The 27,355-nt window shown below is 44.1% G+C and overlaps 1 protein-coding gene across 1 annotated transcript in view; it reads right to left on the bottom strand.

Moving 5' to 3' along the window:
- The window catches only part of LOC142210231 (ABC-type organic anion transporter ABCA8-like), a 55,496-nt gene that overhangs the window by 26,100 nt on the left and 2,041 nt on the right, over window positions 1-27,355 (bottom strand). The window contains exons 3-19 of the mRNA XM_075279257.1: window positions 27,070-27,174; window positions 18,083-18,296; window positions 16,204-16,359; window positions 15,959-16,056; window positions 14,935-15,161; window positions 13,788-13,926; window positions 13,173-13,358; window positions 12,622-12,769; window positions 9,131-9,296; window positions 7,734-7,792; window positions 7,481-7,591; window positions 7,108-7,283; window positions 6,700-6,819; window positions 6,146-6,284; window positions 5,780-5,870; window positions 5,037-5,176; window positions 4,799-4,918 (exon numbers count right to left, since the gene is read on the bottom strand). Of these exons, the coding sequence (XP_075135358.1) occupies window positions 4,799-4,918; window positions 5,037-5,176; window positions 5,780-5,870; window positions 6,146-6,284; window positions 6,700-6,819; window positions 7,108-7,283; window positions 7,481-7,591; window positions 7,734-7,792; window positions 9,131-9,296; window positions 12,622-12,769; window positions 13,173-13,358; window positions 13,788-13,926; window positions 14,935-15,161; window positions 15,959-16,056; window positions 16,204-16,359; window positions 18,083-18,296; window positions 27,070-27,174 (2,395 nt within the window). The remainder of the gene's footprint in view (window positions 1-4,798; window positions 4,919-5,036; window positions 5,177-5,779; window positions 5,871-6,145; window positions 6,285-6,699; window positions 6,820-7,107; window positions 7,284-7,480; window positions 7,592-7,733; window positions 7,793-9,130; window positions 9,297-12,621; window positions 12,770-13,172; window positions 13,359-13,787; window positions 13,927-14,934; window positions 15,162-15,958; window positions 16,057-16,203; window positions 16,360-18,082; window positions 18,297-27,069; window positions 27,175-27,355) is intronic.

The raw sequence follows: 27,355 nt of genomic DNA, 5'->3' as shown, positions 1-27,355 counted from the left end.
AATCGGGAGATTTTTTTGGATAATTTTGCGTATTTCTGGAAACTCTAAACTATAAGGAGTCGAGAAGACCAATGGTGAGGCTTCACTATACTTCTCTGGTTTTTTATCTGACAGAAGTTCCTCTCTGCTTCTTCTATTAACTTTCTCCATAGCTCTTTTGGTCATCCAGCTAGGATAACCTCTCTGGGCTAGGCGTTTGGTAATGTCTTTTTGGTTCTTGTGATAATCGTTTGAATTGCTGCAAGCTCTCTTCGCTCGTATCAGCTCCCCCACGGGGATACCCTTGATGGTACTTTTAGGGTGGCTACTGGACGCCCTGAGGACACCGTTGCCCGATGTAGATTTTCTATACAAAGAAGTCACCACTTCTCCTGTGTCCGGTAAACCCCTTAAAGTGATATCTAAAAAGTCTATACTTTCTGTACTATGTTGAAAAGTAAAAGTTAAACCAAATTTATTGGAATTCAAAAACAAAATAAATTCTGGTATGGGCGCTACATCTCCACACCAAACGATGAGTATATCATCGATGTAGCGCCCATACCAGAAAATGTGATCACGAAAAGGGTTAATGAATGACATAATGTTTTTTTCTTCCCATTTGGAAAGAAACAGGTTTGCTAGTGAAGGTGAGAAAGGGGCACCCTTTCTTTCATTATGTCATTCATTAACCCTTTTCGTGATCACATTTTCTGGTATGGGCGCTACATCGATGATATACTCATCGTTTGGTGTGGAGATGTAGCGCCCATACCAGAATTTATTTTGTTTTTGAATTCCAATAAATTTGGTTTAACTTTTACTTTTCAACATAGTACAGAAAGTATAGACTTTTTAGATATCACTTTAAGGGGTTTACCGGACACAGGAGAAGTGGTGACTTCTTTGTATAGAAAATCTACATCGGGCAACGGTGTCCTCAGGGCGTCCAGTAGCCACCCTAAAAGTACCATCAAGGGTATCCCCGTGGGGGAGCTGATACGAGCGAAGAGAGCTTGCAGCAATTCAAACGATTATCACAAGAACCAAAAAGACATTACCAAACGCCTAGCCCAGAGAGGTTATCCTAGCTGGATGACCAAAAGAGCTATGGAGAAAGTTAATAGAAGAAGCAGAGAGGAACTTCTGTCAGATAAAAAACCAGAGAAGTATAGTGAAGCCTCACCATTGGTCTTCTCGACTCCTTATAGTTTAGAGTTTCCAGAAATACGCAAAATTATCCAAAAAAATCTCCCGATTCTAGAAATGGATAGCTTGACCAATCAAGTTTTACAGTCGGGAGTACATTATGTGGCAAGAAGGGGAGGTACTTTGGGTAACCAATTAGCACCCAGTTTTTTATTACCACAGGCTACTAATACAGAAAAAAATCCGAATAAAGGCTCTGTAAAGTGCCTAAAACCAAAGTGCAAAACTTGTAAGTACACATATAACATCAAAGAACTAACCAGTTGTGCAACCCAATATAGACATCTGCACAATTCCCTGATTGACTGTAATTCATCTTATAGTGTCTATTGCATCAGATGTACACTGTGCAACCTGGACTATGTGGGTAGCACTACCCGATTACTTAAGACCAGAATCCAGGAACATGTGAGGGATAGATCCAAGTTAGTTACTGACAACATCTCAGGTGCGTCTAGGCACTTTGCCAGTGTTCACAAGGGCTGCACAGATTCATTTCGATTTTGGGGAATTGAAAAAATAGAAGCAGGACATAGAGGAGGGGATATTAAGAAAGTTTTACACAAAAAAGAAGCCCTCTGGATCCTCAGATTCGGCAGTAGACATCCTGCAGGAATGAATTCCAAATATGATTTGGCTTTAATTTATTAGCTTCCTAAAAAAAAGTAAAGAAATAAAAAGAAAGGGAAAATAGAATTATTTATTTTTTTTTTTTTTTTGCTTTGCTAAAAGTAAAAAAAGCAATGGTGCATACCATTGCTAAAATAAATATCCTAAAATAATGTTAACACCTTTAGAGGGTTTTATTTAGACATAGAGAATTATTGGGAGCTATTTAATTCATTAAAACTTAAAAGTCAAAATTATATATATATATAATCGCAAATATGTGAACATGGCTCTAGACTAGTCTTCTGATGTATTGTTTTAGATATAGTATTTGGACCTTGTGCTATTTATTTTTCATGAATATATTGGCTATGAGATAAAGTGTAAAAGCCAAAAAAGCTATATATATAGTCGTGAATATGTGAACATGGCTCTAAATTAGTTCTCCTTATGCGGATTACCGCTCTGAGCATAGTATTTGGATTTTGTATTATCTGCTATTCATAAATATATTGATTATGAGATATATATTTTAAGGCCACATGATTCTTTGTAATTTCGTAAGTGCATGAATTGTATGGTGATATATGATTCTAACATAACCCACTTGGTCCCAGAATCTTGAGCTAAATTGAATATACAACAATTGGGTGTTTTTGTTTAACCCCTTGGAATTAAGGTGCTGACCTTGGGAGGTTGCAGCTTTTGTATCTTTACAAATAGTTTCATTGCTTGAACTATCGTCAGTGTGTGAATAAGGTCTTATACCAACACACCACTTTGATCATGGGCTGTCTACCCTTTGGAACTATGTGGGTTAATGGATTTATATATAGCTTTATCGTTGTAACACTGTAAATGCGGTAATATTGTTTTTGTATATATATGGGTGAATATTGTAGTTTTAATTCAATTTAGTGAAATTGTTAGTTGAAAGTGTCGTTCATGATAAACATAATAGCAGTTTTGAGGGTTAACTTGTGCTTTGGACTAATTTTGATCAGGTGTTATTGTAAGGTGGATAATCGTGTTTTCAGCCTTTAAAAAGGTTTTGGTCGGTCAGTAGACTCTAGATTGGGCTATGAGTAAGACACAGACGTGTCGTAACATGTCAGCCACAATGAAACCTATGCGGTTTTAATCACTTTTTTCCTACTTTTGCACTTTTGTTCCTGTCTATGGAGTGTTTTTTAATCATTATGGATTAAAAGTTATTTTTTAAAGAAATATTCCTGGTAGAGCGGATCCTTCTATCAATTCATTTTGTCTGTACCTATACACAAGCCTTAGTCTGAGGTTTGGATCGTGCACCCAGGTTACTTGAAATCGACAAGCCAAAGGAAGGTAGTAAGCTATAAGCTTTCTTTTTTTTCTTCTAGTTATATTCTTGTACATAGGAGTAGTATTATAGTAGTTATATTCTTGTACATAGGAGCAGTATTATAGTAGTTATATTCTTGTACATAGGAGCAGTATTATAGTAGTTATATTCTTGTACATAGGAGTAGTATTATAGTAGTTATATTCTTGTATATAGGAGTAGTATTATAGTAGTTATATTCTTGTACATAGTAGGTAGTATTATAGTAGTTATATTCTTGTACATAGCAGGTAGTATTATAGTAGTTATATTCTTGTACATAGGAGCAGTATTATAGTAGTTATATTATTGTACATAGGAGTAGTATTATAGTAGTTATATTCTTGTACATAGGAGCAGTATTATAGTAGTTATATTCTTGTACATTGGAGTAGTATTATAGTAGTTATATTCTTGTACATAGGAGCAGTATTATAGTAGTTATATTCTTGTACATGGGAGCAGTATTATAGTAGTTATATTCTTGTACATAGGAGTAGTATTATAGTAGTTATATTCTTGTACATAAGAGGGCAGTATTATAGTAGTTATATTCTTATACATAGAAGTAGTATTATAGTAGTTATATTCTTGTACATAGGAGCAGTATTATAGTAGTTATATTCTTGTACATAGGAGCAGTATTATAGTAGTTATATTCTTGTACATAGGAGCAGTATTATAGTAGTTATATTCTTGTACATAGGAGCAGTATTATAGTAGTTATATTCTTGTACATAGGAGGTAGTATTATAGTAGTTATATTCTTGTACATAGGAGGTAGTATTATAGTAGTTATATTCTTGTACATGGGAGCAGTATTATAGTAGTTATATTCTTGTACATAGGAGCAGTATTATAGTAGATATATACTTGTACATAGGAGGTAGTATTATAGTAGTTATATTCTTGTACATAGCAGTAGTATTATAGTAGTTATATTCTTGTACATAGGAGTAGTATTATAGTAGTTATATTCTTGTACATAGGAGTAGTATTATAGTAGTTATATTCTTGCACATAAGAGGGCAGTATTATAGTAGTTATATTCTTGTACATAGGAGGTAGTATTATAGTAGTTATATTCTTGTACATAGGAGCAGTATTATAGTAGTTATATTCTTCTACATAGAAGTAGTATTATAGTAGTTATATTCTTGTACATAGTAGTAGTATTATAGTAGTTATATTCTTGTACATAGGAGTAGTATTATAGTAGTTATATTCTTGTACATAGTAGTAGTATTATAGTAGTTATATTCTTGTACATAGGAGCAGTATTATAGTAGTTATATTCTTGTACATAGGAGCAGTATTATAGTAGTTATATTCTTGTATATAGGAGCAGTATTATAGTAGTTATATTCTTGTACATAGGAGTAGTATTATAGTAGTTATATTCTTGCACATAAGGGGGCAGTATTATAGTAGTTATATTCTTGTACATAGGAGTAGTATTATAGTAGTTATATTCTTGTACATAGGGGGCAGTATTATAGTAGTTATATTCTTGTACATAGGAGTAGTATTATAGTAGTTATATTCTTGTACATAGGAGTAGTATTATAGTAGTTATATTCTTGCACATAAGGGGGCAGTATTATAGTAGTTATATTCTTGTTGCACATCTCTGCTCTTTACCTCCTTTTTCAAGTTCTGCTTCTCCTTCCAGCTTGATGAAAACATCATCCAGAGTGGTCATGGAGACTCCATATGTGACAATGTCCTGTCCTACACGCTGGTCCAGATGAGCAAAAAGGTCTAAAATTCAAAATTAGGGGAATATTTTATGATAAGTTTCTATTACAATCCAGTGTGATCCAGGGCTGGGGACAGGACATTATTCAGGACATGTGAGATTTGTAGATCTGTCATTTACCTGAGAAGCCGTCCATGTGTTCAAATGGTAAAGTGTATGTGATGTGTTCTTCATTCTGTACAGACATCTTGGCTCTGGGTATGTGCTGCCTAATGATGGACGTCATCTGCTCGGGGTCACAAGATGGGGGCACCTGCATCCTGGTCAATGCCAGGTGAATAATAAATTATTGTAAACCATTAATAGATCGATTGAGGACACATTTACCATTGGTGCACTAAGGCTACAAGCACATGAGTGTGTGCATCTACATAGATGATATCCGTGTAATATCCGTGCTCTCCACAGACCCATTCATGTCATATAGAGAGCCCTGACTGGAAAACGGACATAAACAGGACCAGTGATGAGTTTTGTCTTTGGTTTATGGCCTTCTACACTGACCCATAAAAAATAAATACAAGCACTAGCTGTTACAATCACTGGCAGAACACGGACAGAGCAGACACTTGTGTACATGGAGCCTTGGCCTCAATGTGCAGGTGTTTCCTAACATATTATATAGAAGGATCAGTGCTCCTTATTTGGTTCATACAGAGCCCCCAATAAAATACAACATTCTGGCCACCACTAGAGGGAGATCAGGAGCTAATGACTGACTTACTACAGAGTCCAATAGGAGATGGACAAATCCGTCTACAAGGAGCTCCCCCTAGTGGTGAGTGCAGTCACGCAAAATATCCCTTCTCTATATAATTAGTAATGTAAGAAGAGATGGCATAGTGTGGCGATAAATCCTCTACCTCAGATGATAGCCAATTCCCCATTTTCTCTTTAAGAACAGGGATGACCCAACACATTTCAGCCTCCCATTGGATATAACAGCTTTCCGATCTAAAAAACAGAACATATGCAGTAAAAAGGACAAATACTAATAAGTATACTTATGGCAGAAGTAATGTCTGTCTAATGTGTTCATAGATAGTTAGATTGTTGTATTAATAAAATTTACAGAGCCAACAGTCTCATAGCTGCGAATGGAGCGGCTAGTGAATCAGGCCTTGCCCCTCCCCCCAGCTATGTGACACTTTTCCCTCCTTGTGGATCGGTTATAAGAATCCACAATTGGACAACCCCTTTAAAGGATATTAGAAAGAAACCTGACTTACCTGCAAGTATATCGGCCTCGTCCATGAACTGGGTACTGAACAAGGTCACCCGATTGACTTTGTGCTTTTTCAGCAGAGCCCATATGAGGAGGCGAGAACATGGGTCCAGCCCTGCGGTGGGCTCGTCCAGGAGCAGGATCTGCAAGATATATATTTTATTTCTTTCCCAGCATGCTTTGCTTGTGGATTTCCACCATACTGAGATGCAAAATGTGGGACACACTCATATGCATTAGATACTTGGTTAATCCTTAAAACCGTCATAAATGTACAACCCAGTTATTCAGCAGCAGTGGCGTGACTAAATTATTGAGTGCCCCGATGCAATCTTTTATCCAGGGCTCCCTACAGCGGATTCTTCATAGTTATGGTTAGGGGTGCGAAGGAGTTTAATCCACCTTAGTGTGGTCGGGTAATCTGTGGGTCTTAATGGAATCTGCAATCTCAAAACTGATGCCAGTGCTTATGGGCCCCCTAAGGCTCCTGGGCCCCGATACGACTGCACCCTCTGCACTCCCTCAAGTTACGACCCTGTACAATGGTCTGAGACTTACCTGAGGGTCCCCCAGGAGGGCGATGCCCAGGGTTAGTTTCCTCTTCTGTCCTCCGCTCAATTTACCAGCCTCAACGTCCTCAATGTTTTCCATTTGCAAATCTGAGATAATTCTTTGTACCTGGGGAAAACAGAGGAGGCGTTTTAATGGCTTTTAATATACAAGGCCCGAAAATGTCTGCATAACAATAGCATATAACAGGTACAGATGTGCTCCTGCAACTACAATTATCGGTAGGGGGGTGCAGGCGGCAGGTCATGTTATATCTGAGGGAGTAAGTGATCCTATGTGTGGTACGGAGGCATCACTAATGATGGGGGTGACATCAGGCTCCATATTTTTTGAGGTTTGCTTCCTCAGGGTCAGGTCAGGGATTTAGGTGGGGTACAGACACATTGATAACGTTACCTCTTCATTCACTTGCTTGGATGGGATTCCCTTTATTTTGGCAAATACTTTCAGATTTTCTTTGACTGTTAGAGGATCGAACTTCACATCGGACTGAGGGCAGAAGCCGAGTCTCTTCTTTACCTCTTCCGAATGCTCCGGATCTGATATGTCCCAGTTATACACAGAGACCGAGCCTGGAGGTTAGGAAATAAGGGACTGAAGGCGCAGAGTAATACAGGACGACACCATCAGACTACACAGGTTATGTCTGTATCTGCTACATCACAGATATACACAGTGCTGTGTACTCCAGGACCTCCGCCTATTATACTCAGTTCATCGGTAATTAACCCCCAAAATGTCGGGTTTCATGTCGCTCATCTCTACTCACCTCCAGTCGCTGGACACATTCCACTTAAGATATTGAGTAATGTTGTTTTCCCTGCACCGCTGTGTCCGAGCAGAGCTGTAATTTGTCCATCATATATATTTAAGTCTAGACCTGAAAGAAAGAAAATTTCTATGACCATCTGATAACCTGGGGCCGATCTGACCCTTAAAGTCATTACCCTGCAACATTATTGTCCCTTCTTAAAGAATTAACCTAAGGGGGAGAGACAAACTTTATGTTTAGGTGAATTTACCTCTCAAGGCTTCCACCTTTGTATCCGCGTCGCTGTACGTCTTCCTAACCTTATTTATCCTGTAATGAAAAAGACTTATTTTGAGTTTCCAAAATTTTTTAGATAAACTTCACCTAGAAACTTGAGTACAAATACTTTGCTGGTTTATGTTGTTGGTCGTCCTTGGAAACAGTCAGTAGTTTAGCCGTATCCATGATCAGAGAGCTTACATATCACTGAGTAAGGGGATGGATCAGATTTATTCAAAAATCTACACAGCCAAATCTGACACTACATGTATGAGAAGATAACCTGACCACAATAAGGACATCATGGCTGGTTATCAGGAGGACACTACATGTATGAGAAGATAACCTGACCACAATAAGGACATCATGGCTGGTTATCAGGAGGACACTACATGTATGAGAAGATAACCCGACCACAATAAGGACATCATGGCTGGTTATCAGGAGGACACTACATGTATGAGAAGATAACCTGACCACAATAAGGACATCATGGCTGGTTATCAGGAGGACACTACATGTATGAGAAGATAACCCGACCACAATAAGGACATCATGGCTGGTTATCAGGAGGACACTACATGTATGAGAAGATATACCAAAAGTATAGCACGTCTATTGGAGGAATAGGTATAACCCATCATAATTCAATCCTACCTCCCTCCCTCATTAAGCCCTTCAAACCTAGCATGTCTTAAACCACAAACATAGATATACAAACACAAAACTGGAACAGGCCAGATGGTTATCGACACTCAACATATCCAACTACAGGTTCAAATATAAAAAATATATACCTTTATTAACACAATGTTAAAATTATATACATCAATATAGAAAAATACACATATACTGGACAGATGCAAAACACCGTATAAAACAGTACACATAGTATGAGAAGATAACCCGACCACAATAAGGACATCATGGCTGGTTATCAGGAGGACACTACATGTATGAGAAGATAACCTGACCACAATAAGGACATCATGGCTGATTATCAGGAGGACACTACATGTATGAGAAGATAACCTGACCACAATAAGGACATCATGGCTGGTTATCAGGAGGACACTACATGTATGAGAAGATAACCTGACCACAATAAGGACATTATGGCTGGTTATCAGGAGGACACTACATGTATGAGAAGATAACCTGACCACAATAAGGACATCATGGCTGATTATCAGGAGGACACTACATGTATGAGAAGATAACCTGACCACAATAAGGACATCATGGCTGGTTATCAGGAGGACACTACATGTATGAGAAGATAACCTGACCACAATAAGGACATCATGGCTGGTTATCAGGAGGGACACTACATGTAAGGGAAAACCCCTTTAAGACCATCTTCCCTCATCTATGTGGTGCAGGCTTTACCTTACAGCTTCTTTCCCCAGTAATTCTGCAGAGACTTTCTCTACATAATCTCCGGCCGGCGTCTCGCTGCGTCCGTCCTCCTCGGTCCTTAGAGGGACATGACTCCTTTTAGACCAGAATGAAGATTTCATAAAGAAGAGCGGCTCGGACTTCTTACCATGTTTATCTAATGTGGAGAATCTCATGGTCAGTAAATATCAGACATGTGCAAGTAAAGCTACGAGCAGACGTCACCAACATACTGGGAATCAAGGTAGCGCAGAGCATGAGCAGGCGGCAGACATTTACTATAGAATATACTGCATGCATCACTAAATTATAGTTGACAACCTTAGATGATGACCCCTATGGCCTCTGAACCATAAATAGTACTATCTCTCTATATTATAAAAATGAATTTCTGTCTGTCTGTCTGTCCGTCTGTCTGTGCTCTAATGCGAACCAAACGACTGGACCGATCTTCACCAAATTTGGTACAGAGATACTTCAGATATCCGGGAAGGTTTAAGATGAGACTCCAACTCACTCGGACGTACCGTTGCTGAGATACAGCATTCCAAACACAGTGCCCCCCCCTTAGCCAATACAAACCTGCAAGACTTTCACTCATATTCCAACTGCAATACACACGGTCACTCCACATGCACAATACAACACTGATATCCAAACTGAGATACACGCATCAGAGGATTAGATACACAGATCAGCACACAGTATCACACACCAGAGGATTAAATACACACTTCTGCACACAGTTCCACACACTGAAGGATTTGATACGTGCATCTGCACACGGTTCCACATGCCGATGGATTAGATACAGGCGTCTACACACAGTTCCACACTCCAGAGGATTAGATACGCGCATCTGCACACATTTGTACACGCCATAGGATTAGATACACGCGTCTGCACAGAGTATAAAATGCCTTAGGATTAGATACACACGTCTACACACAGTTCCACACTCCAGAAGATTAGATACGCGCGTCTGCACACAGTTGTACACGCCATAGGATTAGATACATGCGTCTGCACACAGTACCACATGCAGTAGGATTAGATACGCACATCTACACACAATATCACACACGGGAGGATTAGATACGTATGTGTGCACACAGTACCACACTTTGGAGAATTAGATACATGCCTCTGCACAAGTACCATAAGCCAGAGAATTAGATACGCATCTCAGCACACAGTATCACACGGGGGAGGATTAGATACGCATGTCTGCACACAATACCACATGCCGTAGGATTAGATACGTGCGTCTACACACAGTTCCACATGCCGTAGGATTAGATACGCACCTCTTCACACAATACCACACAGGGGAGGATTAAATACGCGCATCTGCACACAGTACCACACGCCAGAGAATTAGATAAGCGCGTCTGCACACAGTACCAAATTTCGTAGGATTAGATATGCGCGTCTGCACATAGTACCACATGCCGTAGGATTAGATACCCACGTCTACACACAGTTCTACATGCTCTAGGATTAGATACGCGCCTCTTCACACAACACCACACAGGGGAGGATTAGATACGTGCATCTTCACACAGTCACACATGCCGAAGGATTGGATACGCGCCTCTTCACACAATACCACACAGGGGAGGATTAGATACGTGTGTGTGCACACACTACCACACTTTGGAGGATTAGATACATTCCTCTCTACAAGCACCATAAGCCAGAGAATTAGATACGCGTCTCAGCACACAGTACCACATGCCGTATGATTAGATACGCCCGTCTGCACACAGTACCACATGTCGGGGGATTGGATACGCGCGTCTACACACAGTTCCACACGCCATAGGATTAGATACGTGCCTCTTCACACAATACCACACAGGGGAGGATTCGATACACGTGTCTTCACACAGTTGTACAAGCCATAGGATTAGATACACGCGTCTGCACACAGTACCACATGCCGTAGGATTAGATACGCATGTCTACACACAGTACCACATGCCGTAGGATTAGATACGCATGTCTGCACACAATACCACATGCCGTAGGATTAGATACGCATGTCTACACACAGTTCCACATGCCGTAGGATTAGATACGTGCCTCTTCACACAATACCACACAGGGGAGGATTAGATACGTGCATCTGCACACAGTACCACACGACCGAGGGTTAGATGTGCGCGTCTGCACACAGTTACATATGCTGAAGGATTAGATACGTGTGTCTGCTCTAGGTACCACACGGGGGAGGATTAGATACGCACATCTGCACACAGTTCAACACGCTGGAAGATTAGATACGCATGTCTTCACATAGTACCACCGCCAGAGGATTAGATACGCGTTTCTACACACAGTATCACACGAGGAAGGATTCGATATGCGCATCTGCACACAGTACCACACGCCAGAAGATTAGAAACGCACGTCTGCACACAGTTCCATACGCCGGAGGATTAGAAACGCACGTCTGCACACTGTACCACATGCCATAGTATTAGATACGTGCGTCTGCACACAGTTTCACACGCTGGAGGATTAGATACGCGCGTCTGCACACAGTACCATACTCCGGGGGATTGGATACATGCGTCTGCACACAATACCACATGCCAGAGGATTGGATACGTGCATCTGCACACAGTTCCCCACACCAGAGGATTAGATAAGCAGGTCTGCACACAGTACCACATGCCGTAGGATTAGATACGTGCGCCTGCTTACAGATTCACACGCCAGAGGAATAAATACACACATCTTCACACAGTTGTACACGCCATAGGATTAGATACACATGTCTGCATACAGTACCACATGCTGTAGGATTATATACGCGCGTCTACACACAGTTCCACACACCGTAGGATTAGATACGCGCCTCTTCACACAATACCACACAGGGGAGGATTAGATACGTGCATATGAACACAGTACCACACTTTGGAGGATTAGATACAGGCCTCTGCACACAGTACCACATGCCAGAGAATTAAATATGCGTCTCAGCACACAGTTCCACATGGGGAGGATTAGATACGCGCATCTGCACACAGTACCACACGCCAGAGTCATTAGATACGCGCGTCTGCACACAGTTTCACTTACTGGAGGATTAGATACGCGCCTCTTCACACAATACCACACGGGGAGGATTAGATATGTGCATCTGCACACAGTACCACACCAACAAGGATTAGATACAGCTTTACTCCAGGTATCCATAACATCTGATCACAGGTTTTTCCACTGATATCCAAAATGAGATACACATAATCACATCACGCTTATGGACATACACACAAACCACATACAACATACACCAGTGCAAAATTGGACAATTCTTATGGGGCCACTACACAAACATAAAATGTAATATACCCGTGCGAAGCCGGGTCCTCCCTCTAGTAATATATATATATATATATAGCAAATGGATCTTTCTAGATAACCTGACAGAAGCCGCTTCACGCTCTGCTTTGGGTATAAACCTTCTTTACCTGCCAAAATCTTCTCGAAATAAAGCGTCAGCATCATGTAGAAAATGGCGTCCACGACGAGCATGATGCAGCTGAACAATACATGAGAGGAATCGTTCATCAAGGCGGAGAAGTGGACTCCCTGAAAGTCGTGCTCCATGTATATACTCTGCAATGAAGGTATATAGTCATATTAGTATCACAGAATAGGGGAGTATAGGAAGATTTATAACTATGTTCCCTGGTAGAAATCTTAATGCAATGAGCTCCCTCTAGTGGTGGCTGTAGTTTGCTAGAGTTTTATCATTTAACCAGCAGCGATCAGTTGTGATCTATGGGAGGAACCTGTTCACTTCACCTGCATGAAGGCGACGCTATCCTGTGTATTTTGTTCAGATTTTTTAGCCTGTAAATAGAGGGCGGTACCTATAAACAGAGGGAATGCCTATAAATAGGAGGAGCGAATAGGAAACCAAGCCCACTGCAGGCCACACCCCCGACAGCGGTGCCCGCCATCCTTAAAAACCATATTCAGATGCTGACAACTATGTAATACTGACTGTCTCATTTACCTGTGAAATCCCAACCGAGAAAGCAAAAGCAGGGAAGACGCTCAGGATCACCTCAAAAAATTTGGGCAGATCTTTCATGAGCAGAAGGAGGCTGAGGACAGATTGGAAGATGGTAATGAAGAAGCCTGCGATGGCGGTAATACGCGGTCTCCTGAGAAGAGCGATCAGCATGAAGGTGAAACACATCTGCGGAAAAGGAATAACCCTGTCAGTGATAAGTGGAGATTTGTGATACAAAGCAGAACATTCCTCTGTACAACTATAGAATTGTAAGATTATTGCTGCCTGCACCCACCAGTAGGGGGAGCCGATTAAAGGGGATCTCTGAGACTGACTGGAATTGATCTGATTTTATTATCATGGTATGTAAATCCATTTATAGCCAGCTCCCCCTAATGGTGACTGAAGGCAGTCAGGATTTTACCATCTAGCTCTTTACAGAGGATTTGGAGCTCTGTATCAGCAAGCGCAGTGCCAACCCCTATAAAGATATATTAGAAAATAATGATTTTGGACCTAAATTGAACGTTACACAAAGGTGGTGGTGGGGGGGGATACAGGCTGTATACATTAACCCCTAGTAAATAATATACGTTATATATATATCATACCTACCGATGATATACCATAGAGGAAAAACAGCAGCAAGATTAATCCATAGGAGCTCCGCAAAAATACGTAATCTCTTGTAACCAGAGTCATCAGGTTTGCCATTATTAGCACATAGATGGCGTACTGCAAAGCCCAGGATAACCTAGGAACAGACATGTCAAGGGTTAACGCTTCTATAGTGTATGGTAAAGGAGGACCTAACATAGTCTATAGGGGATAATATATTGAATGGGATATTTCCCTACAGAACAGCGATTCTCAACCTGGGGGTCGAATGACCAAAACACAGGGGTCGCCTAATACATATGTCCAATGGCTTTAGCCCAGGGGTCCTCAAACTACATTTATCTGTCCCACCGCAGCCCGCGCGCCGTCGCCTGGATCGCTCACTAACGGGGAATCCGATTCCCTGTTAGTGAGCGGATCGCTGCTTTCAGTTGTAGGTGCAAATGCACATACAACTGAAAGCTGTCAGTTTAGGCCGCGCGAGCGCACCCTACACTGACTACAGAGAGTGACCTCTGCCCCAGACGCAAGCGCGGTGACGTCATCGCTCCTGCAGTCTGAAGGAGGAGGACGTGCGGCGATGGCTCTTCATGGGTAAGTATGATAGAGTGTGTGTTGTACTGAGGAGCATATAATACAGTGGGGTGGGGGGTGTACTGAAGAGTATATAATACAGTGTGGGGGGGTCAATTATACTGACATTTACCTGTACATTTTAGCAAGGATAATTAATCTTGCCATAATCCCTTCCGTTTTTAGAGCACGAGCTGTCTGTGATCCATTAGACTGCTCCATTTCCTATTATGTTCTAGTTTCGTTAATGATTTTGCTTCCATCTGTCTGATCTCTAGTTCCGCGTCTGCAGTCATTGTCCTTGTGTAAAGTGCTGTAGTGAATGTGAATATGGCCCCCTGGTTTTGAAGTAGCTACCAAAATTATTTTTTGGTTTGGGGTCACCGCAACATATTCACGGCATTAGAGAGGTTGAGAACCAGTGACATAGAAGGCTTAGGACCCATTTAAAACATGGTGGATATCAAACCTTTGAAATAGGTCAAAAGCTCTTTAACAAAATTTGACATAACAACTTGGTTCTATGCTGGTGACACATTCCCTTTAAGGACCATGATGCTGGAGAACTCACCAGAAAGCCAGGTCTCTCATCCTCATCATCTTCATGATCTCTCTCATCTCCCGCCGCTCTCTTGCGACGTACACAGACATGAGATACATCACAGACACGAAGCTGATGTTTATGAAGAGCAGGAATGAGCCGATGTTCATATTGTACCTCCATGTACGGCCTGGAGACTGCATCTTTGTTACCTTGATGGACGCCATGTTGTTCCGTACAGAACGGTTGGTGGTCATCTGTAGATATATAAGGTATCAATCCTGGCTACTGTATATTATATAGGTGCAGAAGTCATATTAGGTTATACAGCGGCCACTACAGGTGACAAATAGTATTACATGGAGGCCATTGCAGTGAATTGCCTTCTGTGTAATACGTAAGGGCCTATTTTTTTTTTACTTCCTTCTTGCCTGCGCTCTTTATATTTTGAACATTGAGCTTTCTGGTTGATTCCGACACCAGGTCATTTGATCAGAACCAGCGCCCTCCTCCTCCTCCCTTTACACGCCCGTCAGGTCTAGATATCCCTCTGCAGACAGTACGAGCACACAGTCAGGATTACGTGCACATCGTAATGAGGAAATTACACAATGTAATCCTTTAGCATTGTAGTTAATGAGAAATTCTATTTCCCATGCTCATGATGTGGATTCAATGGTTTTTTTTAATGCAATTTCTTCTTTCTGGTGCAAATTTCAAAAATTGGCTTCCAAATCTGCACCAAAATCAACATGTACATATATAAAAAAAATGGTGTGGATTCTCTGCATGGGTTGCTGTGCCTATACAGGTGGATTTCGGTGCAGATTTTCTACATGTAAATCCTGATGGTGTGCATGTAGTCTTATTGACTAGTGTGTGTAAGTTGTGAGGAAGGACAATGCCGCTTACTGCTCCAGTCCTGGCGATCATATGATCACTGGGGGCTAGGTAGATGTCTTAAAGAGTACACCTGTAGCCCCGCCCCTGAGGAGCGAAAACTGTACATCTCCTAGATACGTATCCAGCCCCGCCTTGTCTTCCCTCCACTCACTTCAATGATGGCGGAGTCTATACTCGCTTGCAGTGACAGGAATCCACTTTTCCAGTATTGTAAGGGAAAGCAAGAATTTGACTTCTCATAACAGTTTCCTGCAGGGAAAAACATAAAGGTCCATTGTTAGAAGACACAGAATTAGCACTTACTAAGAGACAAACTGAGCTCTGCTACATCGGGCTGTATAAGAGGCTTTCATGACTTGTATAACCCGCTGACTAGGTGCAGACTAGATCTCTTACCCATTTCTGAGAGGTATTCATTAGGAAGCGGTATATCGGTCATATTGTATCTGATGTCATAGCGGAACGAGTCTTTAAACACCACGCCCACTGACAGGTTGCTGGACATGGCCGCCTGCAATTGGTTTTCATCCTCAAATTCCTTTAAACTTTCCACTGTAAAGCAAAAAACACAACAGCTGTAAAGTGAGAGCAGGACTCAGCAGGACATAACATTGTGGCAGACTCAAACTTACCATCTGCTCCGTTGCCACAATACCTATCGCATTAGTGGACTATAAGAAAAAATGTTACTAAAGAGTGTCTGCATCTTATACTCCAAAGTCAGGGGGGTCCGGCTGTGTCAGATCCCACCGACTGATTCCATATTTAGTGGGAGACGTATTGATAAAGTGATACAGTGGCATGCAAAAGTCTGGACACCCTGCATGGTTAGTACCTAGTATCTCCCCCTTGTAAACGCTTTTTGTAGCCGGTCTTCCAATTCTTGTTGGTGGGATTTTCTTCCCTTCTTCCAGTTCTGTGAGATTCCTGGCTCGTCTTCCTTGCTCTGCTCTTTTAAGGTCTAGCTAAAGATTTTCAATGATGTTTAGATCAGTGGACAGTGAGGGCCATGGTAAAACCTTCAGCCTGTGCCTTTAGTCTATGGTGAATTTTGAAGTGTGTTTAGGATCATCATCCATTTGTAGAAGCCATCCTCTTTCTCCTCCCCATCCTCCTCCTCCCCATCCTCCTTCTCCTTCCCATCCTCCTTTTCCTCCTCCTCCTGCTCCCCCCTTCTTCTTCCTCCTCCTCCCCCTTTCCTCTTCTTCTTCCTCCTCCCCCTTTCCTCCTCCCCATCCTCCTCTTCCTCCCTCCTGCTCCCCCATACTCCTTCCTCCTTCCTCGTCTTCTTCCTCCTCCCCCTTTCCTCTTCCTCCTCCCCATCCTCCTCTTCCTCTCCTCTTTTCAATTTCAGCTTTTTTTTTGGTTACAGATCCCCCGGGCCATTGGCTCCAACACAACCCAAAAGGATGACTGATCCTCCCCCATGCTTAATGGTTGGAGAGACGTCCCTTTACTGAAATTCTCTTCCCTTTGTTCTCTATACATACCTTTGATCATTGCGACCTCAGAGTTTTTCTATTTTATCCTCATCAGTCCACAGGACTTATTTCCAAAATTCATCAGGACCTTTTAGATGTCCTTTTGAAGATTACTGCTGAATGTTATGGTGAGGATGTAGGAGAAGTTTTCTTCTGATGACTCTTCCATGAGGCCATATTTGTGCAGGTATCACTGAACAATGTACCACAACCCCAGAGTCTGCTAAATCTTCCTGAAGGTCTTTTGCATTCAAGTGGGGTTCTGATTTGTCACTCTGACAATCTTACGAATCCTTTCTTGGTCTTCCAGACCTTCTTCTGACCTCCAGTGTTCCTGTAACTGCCATTTCTTAATTATATTTCTAACTGAGGAAAGGGCAACTTAAAAACGCTTTCCTATCTTGTTATAGCCTTCTCCTGCTTTGTGGCCTCCACCATTGTCATTTTCAGAGTCCTTGGCAGTTGCCCTCTCGGGCCACCGAGTATGTTACTAACTATCTCATCCACTGAGAGGATTTTACATTGTGTATTCCCCGTGTATTACCTAACCACTAAGCTAAGAATAAAATGCACTGGTCCTGACCCCCGGGTTTCTGAATATCCCATAGGCCCATTCTGCATAACAGAGACCGGGCAACCTGGGTCAAATGATGGAAAGCCATAAATAAAAAATCCCATCCACCCCTATAACTAAGCTCCCTCTAGTGGCAGGTGCAGGAAGAGAGAATTCTGTGAGGGTTGCATCAATGGCTTTGTGCAGGGTGTCCAAGGCTCTGTGCTCTTTGCTCACCTACCTGCTATCAGGCTGCTCTCAGCCGCTTTCTTCATGATCTCTCTGGCGGCCGGAGGACTAGTCACATATCCGATTATAAATTCGGACCTGTCAAAGCTGTCCAAAGACCCGAGCTCTTCTGCAGGGGAGACTACTATACCATGCAAATAATAATTCTCCCCGAAAAGGACTAAGAAATACATCAACAAGACAAAGGCCAAGTTCTGGATCCATTCCTGAAAAACACAAAGTATGAGAAATCAGGGCCGGCTCCAGGATTGTTTGGGCCCCTATTGAAATTGGGTGTTTTTTTGCTGAGGGAGACCTACTGACTCCAGTAGAAGTAGATACAACCTGTTCGGACATCTGCCTCAGATTCTTCCTTATTTTCTGCCCCCGGCTCCCGTTGCGAGGTCTGTTGTGGCTTCCACCACTAAATGAATCAGTCTAAACTGGGGAGTCTCAAGTCGGAGCCTCAAAATCAGCTGCAGAATCTGTGGCAAGATTCAGCAGGACGCTTTTTTTTCCCCAGCATCCTACTCCAATTAGTTTCAATAGGAGGCAGAATCGAGAGGGAATCTGCAAAATCAGTGCCAGATTCCACTGTGTGAATGATAATGATAATGTTAATAGTGCCACTCCACATTGGCCCCCACACAGCATTATATGCTCCACAGTGGCCCCTACACAGTATTGTATGCTCCACAGTGGCCCCCACACAGCATTATATGCTCCACAGTGGCCCCCACACAGCATTATATGCTCCACAGTGGCCCCTACACAGTATTGTATGCTCCACAGTGGCCCCCACACAGCATTATATGCTCCACAGTGGCCCCCACACAGCATTATATGCTCCACAGTGGCCCCTACACAGTATTGTATGCTCCACAGTGGCCCCCACACAGCATTATATGCTCCACAGTGGCCCCTACACAGTATTATATGCTCCACAGTGGCCCCCACACAGTATTATATGCTCCACAGTGGCCCCTACACAGTATTGTATGCTCCACAGTGGCCCCCACACAGCATTATATGCTCCACAGTGGCCCCTACACAATATTAAATGCTCCACATCGGCCCTCACACAGCATTATATGCTCCACAGTGGCCCCCACACAGTATTATATGCTCCACAGTGGCCCCTACACAGTATTGTATGCTCCACAGTGGCCCCCACACAGCATTATATGCTCCACAGTGGCCCCCACATAGCATTATATGCTCCACAGTGGCCCCTACACAGTATTATATGCTCCACAGCGGCCCTCACACAGTATTATATGCTCCGCAGTGGCCCCCACACAGCATTATATGCTCCACAGTGGCCCCCACACAGCATTATATGCTCCACAGTGGCCCCCACACAGTATTATATGCTCCGCAGTGGCCCCAACACAGCATTATATGCTCCACAGTGGCCCCCACACAGTATTATATGCTCCTCAGTGGCCCCCACACAGTGTTACAGTAGAGTCAGTCATGGGACCAACACATATGAAATATATTAATCCAGGAGCTGTCACCCCAAGACTGAAGTACAATGCTACCTGTAGGGGGCACATACTTATTGGAGTTGTTACTTTGTGACCAATTATGTTTCAATGCGATCCATATACTCTAGAGGAGTCATAATGTGAACTTTTATTCTTGCAGAGGATGATGGGAGTTATAGTCCCTTGACATCACATGAGACATCTGCAGCTGCACAGAAAGAAAACTCATTGAATACTGATATTTTCTACAGGGAAATTGCAAAAAATGAAAGACCCCACATAGCGCTAGAGCAGTCCAGCGGAGTATATGGGATGACAACACGCCCGCTCACTGCTACACTGTGTTCCTTGGCAATGTCTGAGGCCTGGAATAGACAGTCATAAATCCTAAACCTACAGGGATCAGAGAGATCCAGATACAGGACAGGCATCCAATAGTCAACTAGAAGGGATCAAGATTACTCTGAGGAATGAGCAACGGTCCAAGATTTGCCGGGAGTTTGTGGAGGAGGCAAAAGGTCAAGAGCTTGAGCCCCAGAGGAATCAAGAACTGGATTTGACCATGTTTTAGTGCAAAATCAGACAGCCATGTGTGGTCTGGGTAATATGGTCCATGTGACGGCCTCTTCTCCTGTACTGTCTACGACTTGGCTGAACTTGCAGTAATATAGTGATCTATGATACTGTGGCCGGTCTACTGTCCCAAATAATGGGGTGTGTAGAGGACAGAAGAGTCGCAGTCAGGCTGGAAGTCGCAGCATCATCGTACATCACTATTCCTAGGATTTCTCTATCCGCCATGAGCTTGTATGTGTTTTTCTCTCTTGTTATATACTACTGCACCATCTATAAAACTGTATCACTGAAATTTCCCCATTGTGGGACTATTAAAGTGGGACTAATTTATGCAAATTAGTTCTCTGGCAGCGATGGGGGCGGGCCCCAGTGCTGAAAATGCGATGGTGGCGTCCCCACTGCTGCTCAAGAACACGATCCTGCGACGCCTCTATCTTCGGCTGGATCCTCCCCTTCTCTGTCGTCTTCCTCCTGCGGCACCTCCGTTGTGAGACACCAGCAGAGCCGAGTGCGCATGCCGGCCGGCGGCCATTTTTGGGAGGCCGCTCCTGCATTGAACTACAAGAGCAAGAGCGGCCTCCCAAAAATGGCCGCCGGCCGGCATGCGCACTCGGCTCTATTAGTGTCTCACTTGCAGAGCCAACTGCGCAGGCGTCAGAGGTGACGTAAGAGGAAGACGACAGAGAAGGGGAGGATCCAGCCGAAGATACAGGCGTCACAGGATCATGTTCTCGAGCAACAGTGCGGACGCCCCATCGCATTTTCAGCACTGGGGCCCGCCACCATCGCTGCCAGAGAACTAATTTACATACCGGTAAAAAACGGTATTTCTAAGGAACAGCGTGGCAGAGATTGTTATGTCAGTCCAGGTAGCTGCAACGGGGCTAAGGGATAGCAGTAGGAAATCTCGCCCTGCACTACTCCCACTAGCTAACCCGGGCCCTGCCTCACGGGTGTAGGTCGGCTGTTCTCAGGCTAAGCCTGACCCCGACAGCTCCTCTCTCACTGACACCGTAGGCCTAGAGGGAAGTGGGAGAAGGAATGCCCTATAAGATCTCTAGGGACTGGAGACTAAAGGGGGTCACCCCTAACGAACAAGTGAAGCTGCTACTGACAGGGACTGACAAGGGTGTGCGCTGACTAACAACACAAGCAGCACACAGGAAACATGTAGGAAAGAATTCCCCAAACCAATATGGGAAGGAACCATACACTAGGAAACAAACACAGGGAAACTGAGTAGAAATCAAAGGATAAGGCAATTCACTCACACAGTCAATTATACACAGAGGGAGGATTGGTGAACACAGAAGGGAAAACACACACACCAACTTGTTCACCCAAAACCTCCCAAAAACCAACCAAGGAACTTCCTCTATCCAAGATAACCACCTACTCCTCCTGCTAAGGCCTAGCTCTGTAAAAGCGACACTCAGCACAGAACCATGGGAGGCATGGGTTTAAATACAGAGTAGAGACCACTCCTCCCAGGTGCAAATGGGAAGACAGACTAATCAACCAGGAGATAAAGCTGCCTACCAACAGTGCTTGCGAGCAAGTCAGAAGGTGTGCACCAATACCCACGACACAAAATACTCCTAACAGGATCCTCCCCTCAAGGAGAAGACTCCGGATTCTCTAGGAGCATCCTTCTTCGGGAACTCCTTGTGGAATTTCTCCACGAGTCTGGGGGCTGACATATCCGACTCCAGAACCCAAGAATTATCTTCAGGACCGTATCCCTTCCATGCCACCAGATACCGTAGCTTCCCCCGAACATATTTGCTATCCAGAACTCGGGATATCTCATACTCCCCGGACTCAGAAACTGGTGGAACTTTAACTGGAGACGTTCCCTTCTTGGCCTTCTTTAACAAGGAGACATGGAACACCCGGTTTATCTTCCACCTTTTAGGTAGTTGCAGCTGTGCCGCCACTTCATTTACCATCTTGATGATCTTAAAAGGACCCACAAACCTGGGACTCAGCTTCTTGCTAGGAACCTTCAACCTGATATTCTTGGTGGACAACCAAACCATCTCACCAGGGAAGAACTGCAACTCTCCTCTCCTCCTATCCGCCTGGACCTTAGCCTGGTGCGACGCCCGCACCAGATTCTCTCGGATACGGGACCATACCCCTTGCAGCTTTTTAGAAAATAGCTCCTCCTCCGGAACTGGGGACGAAATGGAAGAAAATACTCCGAAAACAGGATGTCTACCACTGGAGCAAAAAAAAGGTGTGGTACCTGTGGCGTTGGAATCATGGTTGTTTAAGGAAAATTCTGCCAGGGGAAGAAAGTCAGCCCAATTATTCTGATTCTCTCGAACAAAACACCTCAAAAACTGTTCCACATCCTGATTCTTCCTCTCTGTTTGCCCGTTAGACTCTGGGTGAAACCCGGAGGAAAACGACAGTGTAACTCCCAACCTGCTGCAAAAAGCCCGCCAGAATTTAGCCACAAATTGCGGACCCCTGTCCGAAACGATCTCCTCAGGAAGACCATGCAACCTTACAATTTCTTTAATAAATGCCCCTGATAGTGTCTTGGCACATGGCAGCCTGGAAAACGGGATCAAATGGCACATTTTCGTGAAGCGGTCAACGACTACCCAAATGACCGTGAAACCCTTAGACACTGGAAGGCCCGTGATGAAATCCATAGACAGATGAGTCCAAGGTGCCTTAGGAGGTTCTAACGGATGTAGAAGACCGTGGGGACGGGTATGCGACGCCTTGGCTCTTGCACAGACCGAACAATTTTGAACAAACTGCAAGACATCCTTACTCCACCCTGGCCACCAAAAATTCCTAGACACCAATCTCATGGTCTCTGAAACCCCCGGGTGACCAGCAAGAACCGACTCGTGACACTCCCTCAGGAGACTTTGTCGGAGAGTAGTTGGGACAAACAGCTTGTTTCTAGGTATCTTGGAAGGTGCAGCGTGTTGCGCTTCGATCAAGGCCTTCTCCAATTTCGCGCCCAATACTGCTACCACCACTCCATCCCCAAGAATAGTGGCAGGCGCCTCTCGTTCCTCCTCGGTCGACATATACCGGGATAAAGCATCAGCCTTAACAATTCTTTGAACCCGGCACATAAGTCACGGTAAAATGGAACCGCGCAAAAAATAGAGCCCATCTGGCCTGCCGTGCATTTAATCTCTTCGCCGACCCAAGATAAACCAAATTCTTGTGATCGGTAAATACCTGGACTGGCCTTCTGGCCCCCTCCAGGAAATGACGCCAATGTTCGAACGCTAGTTTTATTGCCAGTAGTTCCCTATCTCCGATGTCATAATTCCGTTCAGAGGCAGAGAATTTCTTAGAAAAGAAGGCACAGGGATGCGTACCCTCCTCGAACTCCTGAGAAAGTACTGCACCCACCCCCACCGAGGAGGCATCCACCTCCACTCGGAAGGCCAACCTCTCATCCGGCTGTCTCAAAATGGGAGTGGAGGAGAATCGCTTCTTCAATTCTTCAAACGCGGCTAGCGCCTCTGGCGACCACTTAGCACAGTCAGCCCCCTTCTTAGTCAAGTCCGAGATAGGTTTCACAACCTCAGAAAATCCCTTAATAAACTGGCGATAATAGTTGGAGAATCCCAAGAACCGTTGGACCGCCTTTAGGTTCTCAGGTCGCGGCCACTCCAAGACTGCCCTGACCTTCTCAGGGTCCATCTCGAACCCCTTGTCCGATAGGATATAGCCAAGGAAACATAATTTATTGACCGCGAACACACATTTCTCCAGCTTAGCACTTAATTGGTTAACCCTCAGGAGATTTAAAACCTCTCTCACTCTCTCCCAATGAGTCTCCAAATCCGGGGTGTAAATGAGTATATCGTCCAGATAGACCACAACCCCCCTCCCTATGACGGCACTTAGTACATCATTAATAAAATTCTGAAAAAACGCGGGCGCATTGGTTAGACCGAAAGGCATCACCAGATTCTCAAAGTGTCCTAGGGGTGTGTTAAACGCTGTTTTCCACTCATCCCCCTTCTTGATTCTCAGCAAGTTATACGCCCCACGTAAATCTATTTTACTAAACCAGCGAGCTCCCGTAATCTGGCTGAAAAGATCCGAGATCAACGGGATGGGATAGGGATTCCGCACCGTGATTTTATTAATCTCCCTAAAATCCAAACAAGGGCGCAACCCTCCATCTTTCTTCTTTACAAAGAAAAACCCCACTGCTACTGGGGACTTAGATGGGCGAATATGCCCCACCTCTAGACTCCCCTCAATATACTCTTTGAGCGCCTCCCTCTCCGGAATAGTGAGATTGTACAACCTTGTCTTGGGTAACACTGCATTTGGTATAAATTTAATTGAGCAATCATAGGTGCGATGTGGTGGTAATGTCTTGGCTGCCCTTTCCTCAAAGACCTCCCTGAACTCACATATTTCTTGAGGCAAATTGTCTATAGACAAAGACATAACGGATATGGGCAGACATCGACCATTACACCCATGCCCCCAAGAAACTACTGTCTCGGTCTCCCAGTTGATAATAGGGTTATGCTGCTTCAGCCAGGGCCACCCCAACACTACTTGTGCTGGTAATTTAGATAACAAGAACAAGTCAATCTCTTCCCTGTGGCCACCCACAATAAACTCCAGACCCTCCACCTGTTTGGAGATGACAGATTGCTGTAGAGGGGTCTTATCAATAGCCCACACCGGTATCTGAGACTTCAAGACCAAAGGACTTACCCTTAGTTGCTCGCAAAACTCTGAGTCAATAAGGTTGACTGCCGAACCACAATCAACCAAAATCCGGCACTTCTGCCCATTTACCCATCCATCAAGGGTCAACCCGGCAGTCTGAGTACAGGAAATATGCACACCTCCCTCCTTAGTAGGTTTTCTCCCTTTACTCTCAATAGACCTGGGGTTATTACCCTCCTTGGCGAACCATTCTCTGGAGGGGCATACCCTAGCTAAATGTCCCATTCCTCCACACACAAAACAGCGTACTGTGCGGGACCCTTCACTCTTGGGTCTAGCACTTCGCACAGTGGCCCCAATCTGCATGGGTTGGTCCCCCGGGTCCTCTCCAAAAACAGAGAATTGAGGAGGGCTAACCCCCCCAGGACTCTTGTCTCCACGCTCCCGGAGGCGCCGTCCAACTCTAATTGCCAGCTGCATGGCCTCATCTAGATCTCCCGGAACAGGGTGAGAAACTAGATGGTCTTTAACCTGGCCTGAGAGCCCTGTCTCAAACTGACTAAGTAGAGCGGGGTCATTCCAGTGTACTTCTGCTGCCCACCTACGAAACTCTGTGCAATATTTCTCTATAGCGTGATCCCCTTGCACCAAACGTCGTAGGTTATACTCAGCCGTGCGTACCCTGTCTGGGTCGTCATACAGTAACCCCATTGTGGAGAAAAACGCCTCTACAGTTAGTAAGCAAGCTGAGTCGGCTGGTAACGAATGTGCCCAGATGAGGGGATCATCTCTCAATAAAGTAATAATAATCCCAACTCTCTGTACCTCAGAACCGGAGGAAAACGGCCGTAGCCGGAAATACAAAAGACAGTCCTTTTGAAATCGGAAAAAATCTGACCTCTTACCTCGGAAGGGTTCAGGTAAGCTGACTTTTGGCTCCAGAGGCCGACCCACAGGGGCGCTACTCACCTGCCTCTGTATGCCCTCCACCTGAGAGGCTGTGTGTTGAGCCAACTGCTGTACTTGAGATACGCCAGAAGCTTGGATGGCATCCATTCGTAGCTTAATCCCCTCCATCTCAGTGGAAATCTGCTGCACCGCCTGGTACAACTGTTTCAGGTCCGTCATAATGCAAACGAACCTTTTTTTTTTTTTTTTTTTTTTTTTTTCTTAACCGGCTGAGTGTACTGTTATGTCAGTCCAGGTAGCTGCAACGGGGCTAAGGGATAGCAGTAGGAAATCTCGCCCTGCACTACTCCCACTAGCTAACCCGGGCCCTGCCTCACGGGTGTAGGTCGGCTGTTCTCAGGCTAAGCCTGACCCCGACAGCTCCTCTCTCACTGACACCGTAGGCCTAGAGGGAAGTGGGAGAAGGAATGCCCTATAAGATCTCTAGGGACTGGAGACTAAAGGGGGTCACCCCTAACGAACAAGTGAAGCTGCTACTGACAGGGACTGACAAGGGTGTGCGCTGACTAACAACACAAGCAGCACACAGGAAACATGTAGGAAAGAATTCCCCAAACCAATATGGGAAGGAACCATACACTAGGAAACAAACACAGGGAAACTGAGTAGAAATCAAAGGATAAGGCAATTCACTCACACAGTCAATTATACACAGAGGGAGGATTGGTGAACACAGAAGGGAAAACACACACACCAACTTGTTCACCCAAAACCTCCCAAAAACCAACCAAGGAACTTCCTCTATCCAAGATAACCACCTACTCCTCCTGCTAAGGCCTAGCTCTGTAAAAGCGACACTCAGCACAGAACCATGGGAGGCATGGGTTTAAATACAGAGTAGAGACCACTCCTCCCAGGTGCAAATGGGAGGACAGACTAATTAACCAGGAAATCAAGCTGCCTACCAACAGTGCTTGCGAGCAAGTCAGAAGGTGTGCACCAATACCCACGACACAAAATACTCCTAACAGAGATCACATCTAAAGGTAAGAGACAAATAGCCTTTCTAAAGGCTATTCCGACGTCTTATCTACAAAAAAAGAGGTTTTAATGGTAGAATCCCTTTAAATCAGCGGAGCCTTGTTTTAGGCAGAATTTGGAGTGGATTGTGAGGCAGATTCCACCTTAAATTCAGCACCAAATTTTGCTGTGTGAACATTCCCTTAAACATCCAAACATGTGGCAGGCAGAGATACGATCCAGGACTGTTCTGTGTCCATCAGACGCCATAACAATGTTGCAAACCACTAAAAATATTCATATCCATTGAGCAGATCCCTTACGCCCCTACCCATATTGTGGACCACTTCCGCCTCCACTTGAGGATCAGATTCTTCAGCAGCAGCGCCAGGGTCTGCTGAACTAGACCGGTGTCTGTCACCTTCCTCTCCGGCATCTGGAAAACAGAAGGATTGCGGTAAAACGCGTCAGCTCACTACTATTTGATGCAGAAACAGATTTCAATACCGAAGAATAAACGATATATTACATAATAACAAAAAATCCTGCCAGAACACCAAAACTTATCAGAAAGTTTAACTACACTTTAAAGGGCTGCCAACATTGAATTTTCACCT

This window comes from Leptodactylus fuscus, chromosome 6 (assembly GCF_031893055.1).
Source record: "Leptodactylus fuscus isolate aLepFus1 chromosome 6, aLepFus1.hap2, whole genome shotgun sequence".
Lineage (NCBI taxonomy): Eukaryota > Metazoa > Chordata > Amphibia > Anura > Leptodactylidae > Leptodactylus > Leptodactylus fuscus.
Note: the sequence above shows the minus strand (reverse complement) of the source record. Positions and strands in the feature narration are given on the sequence as shown.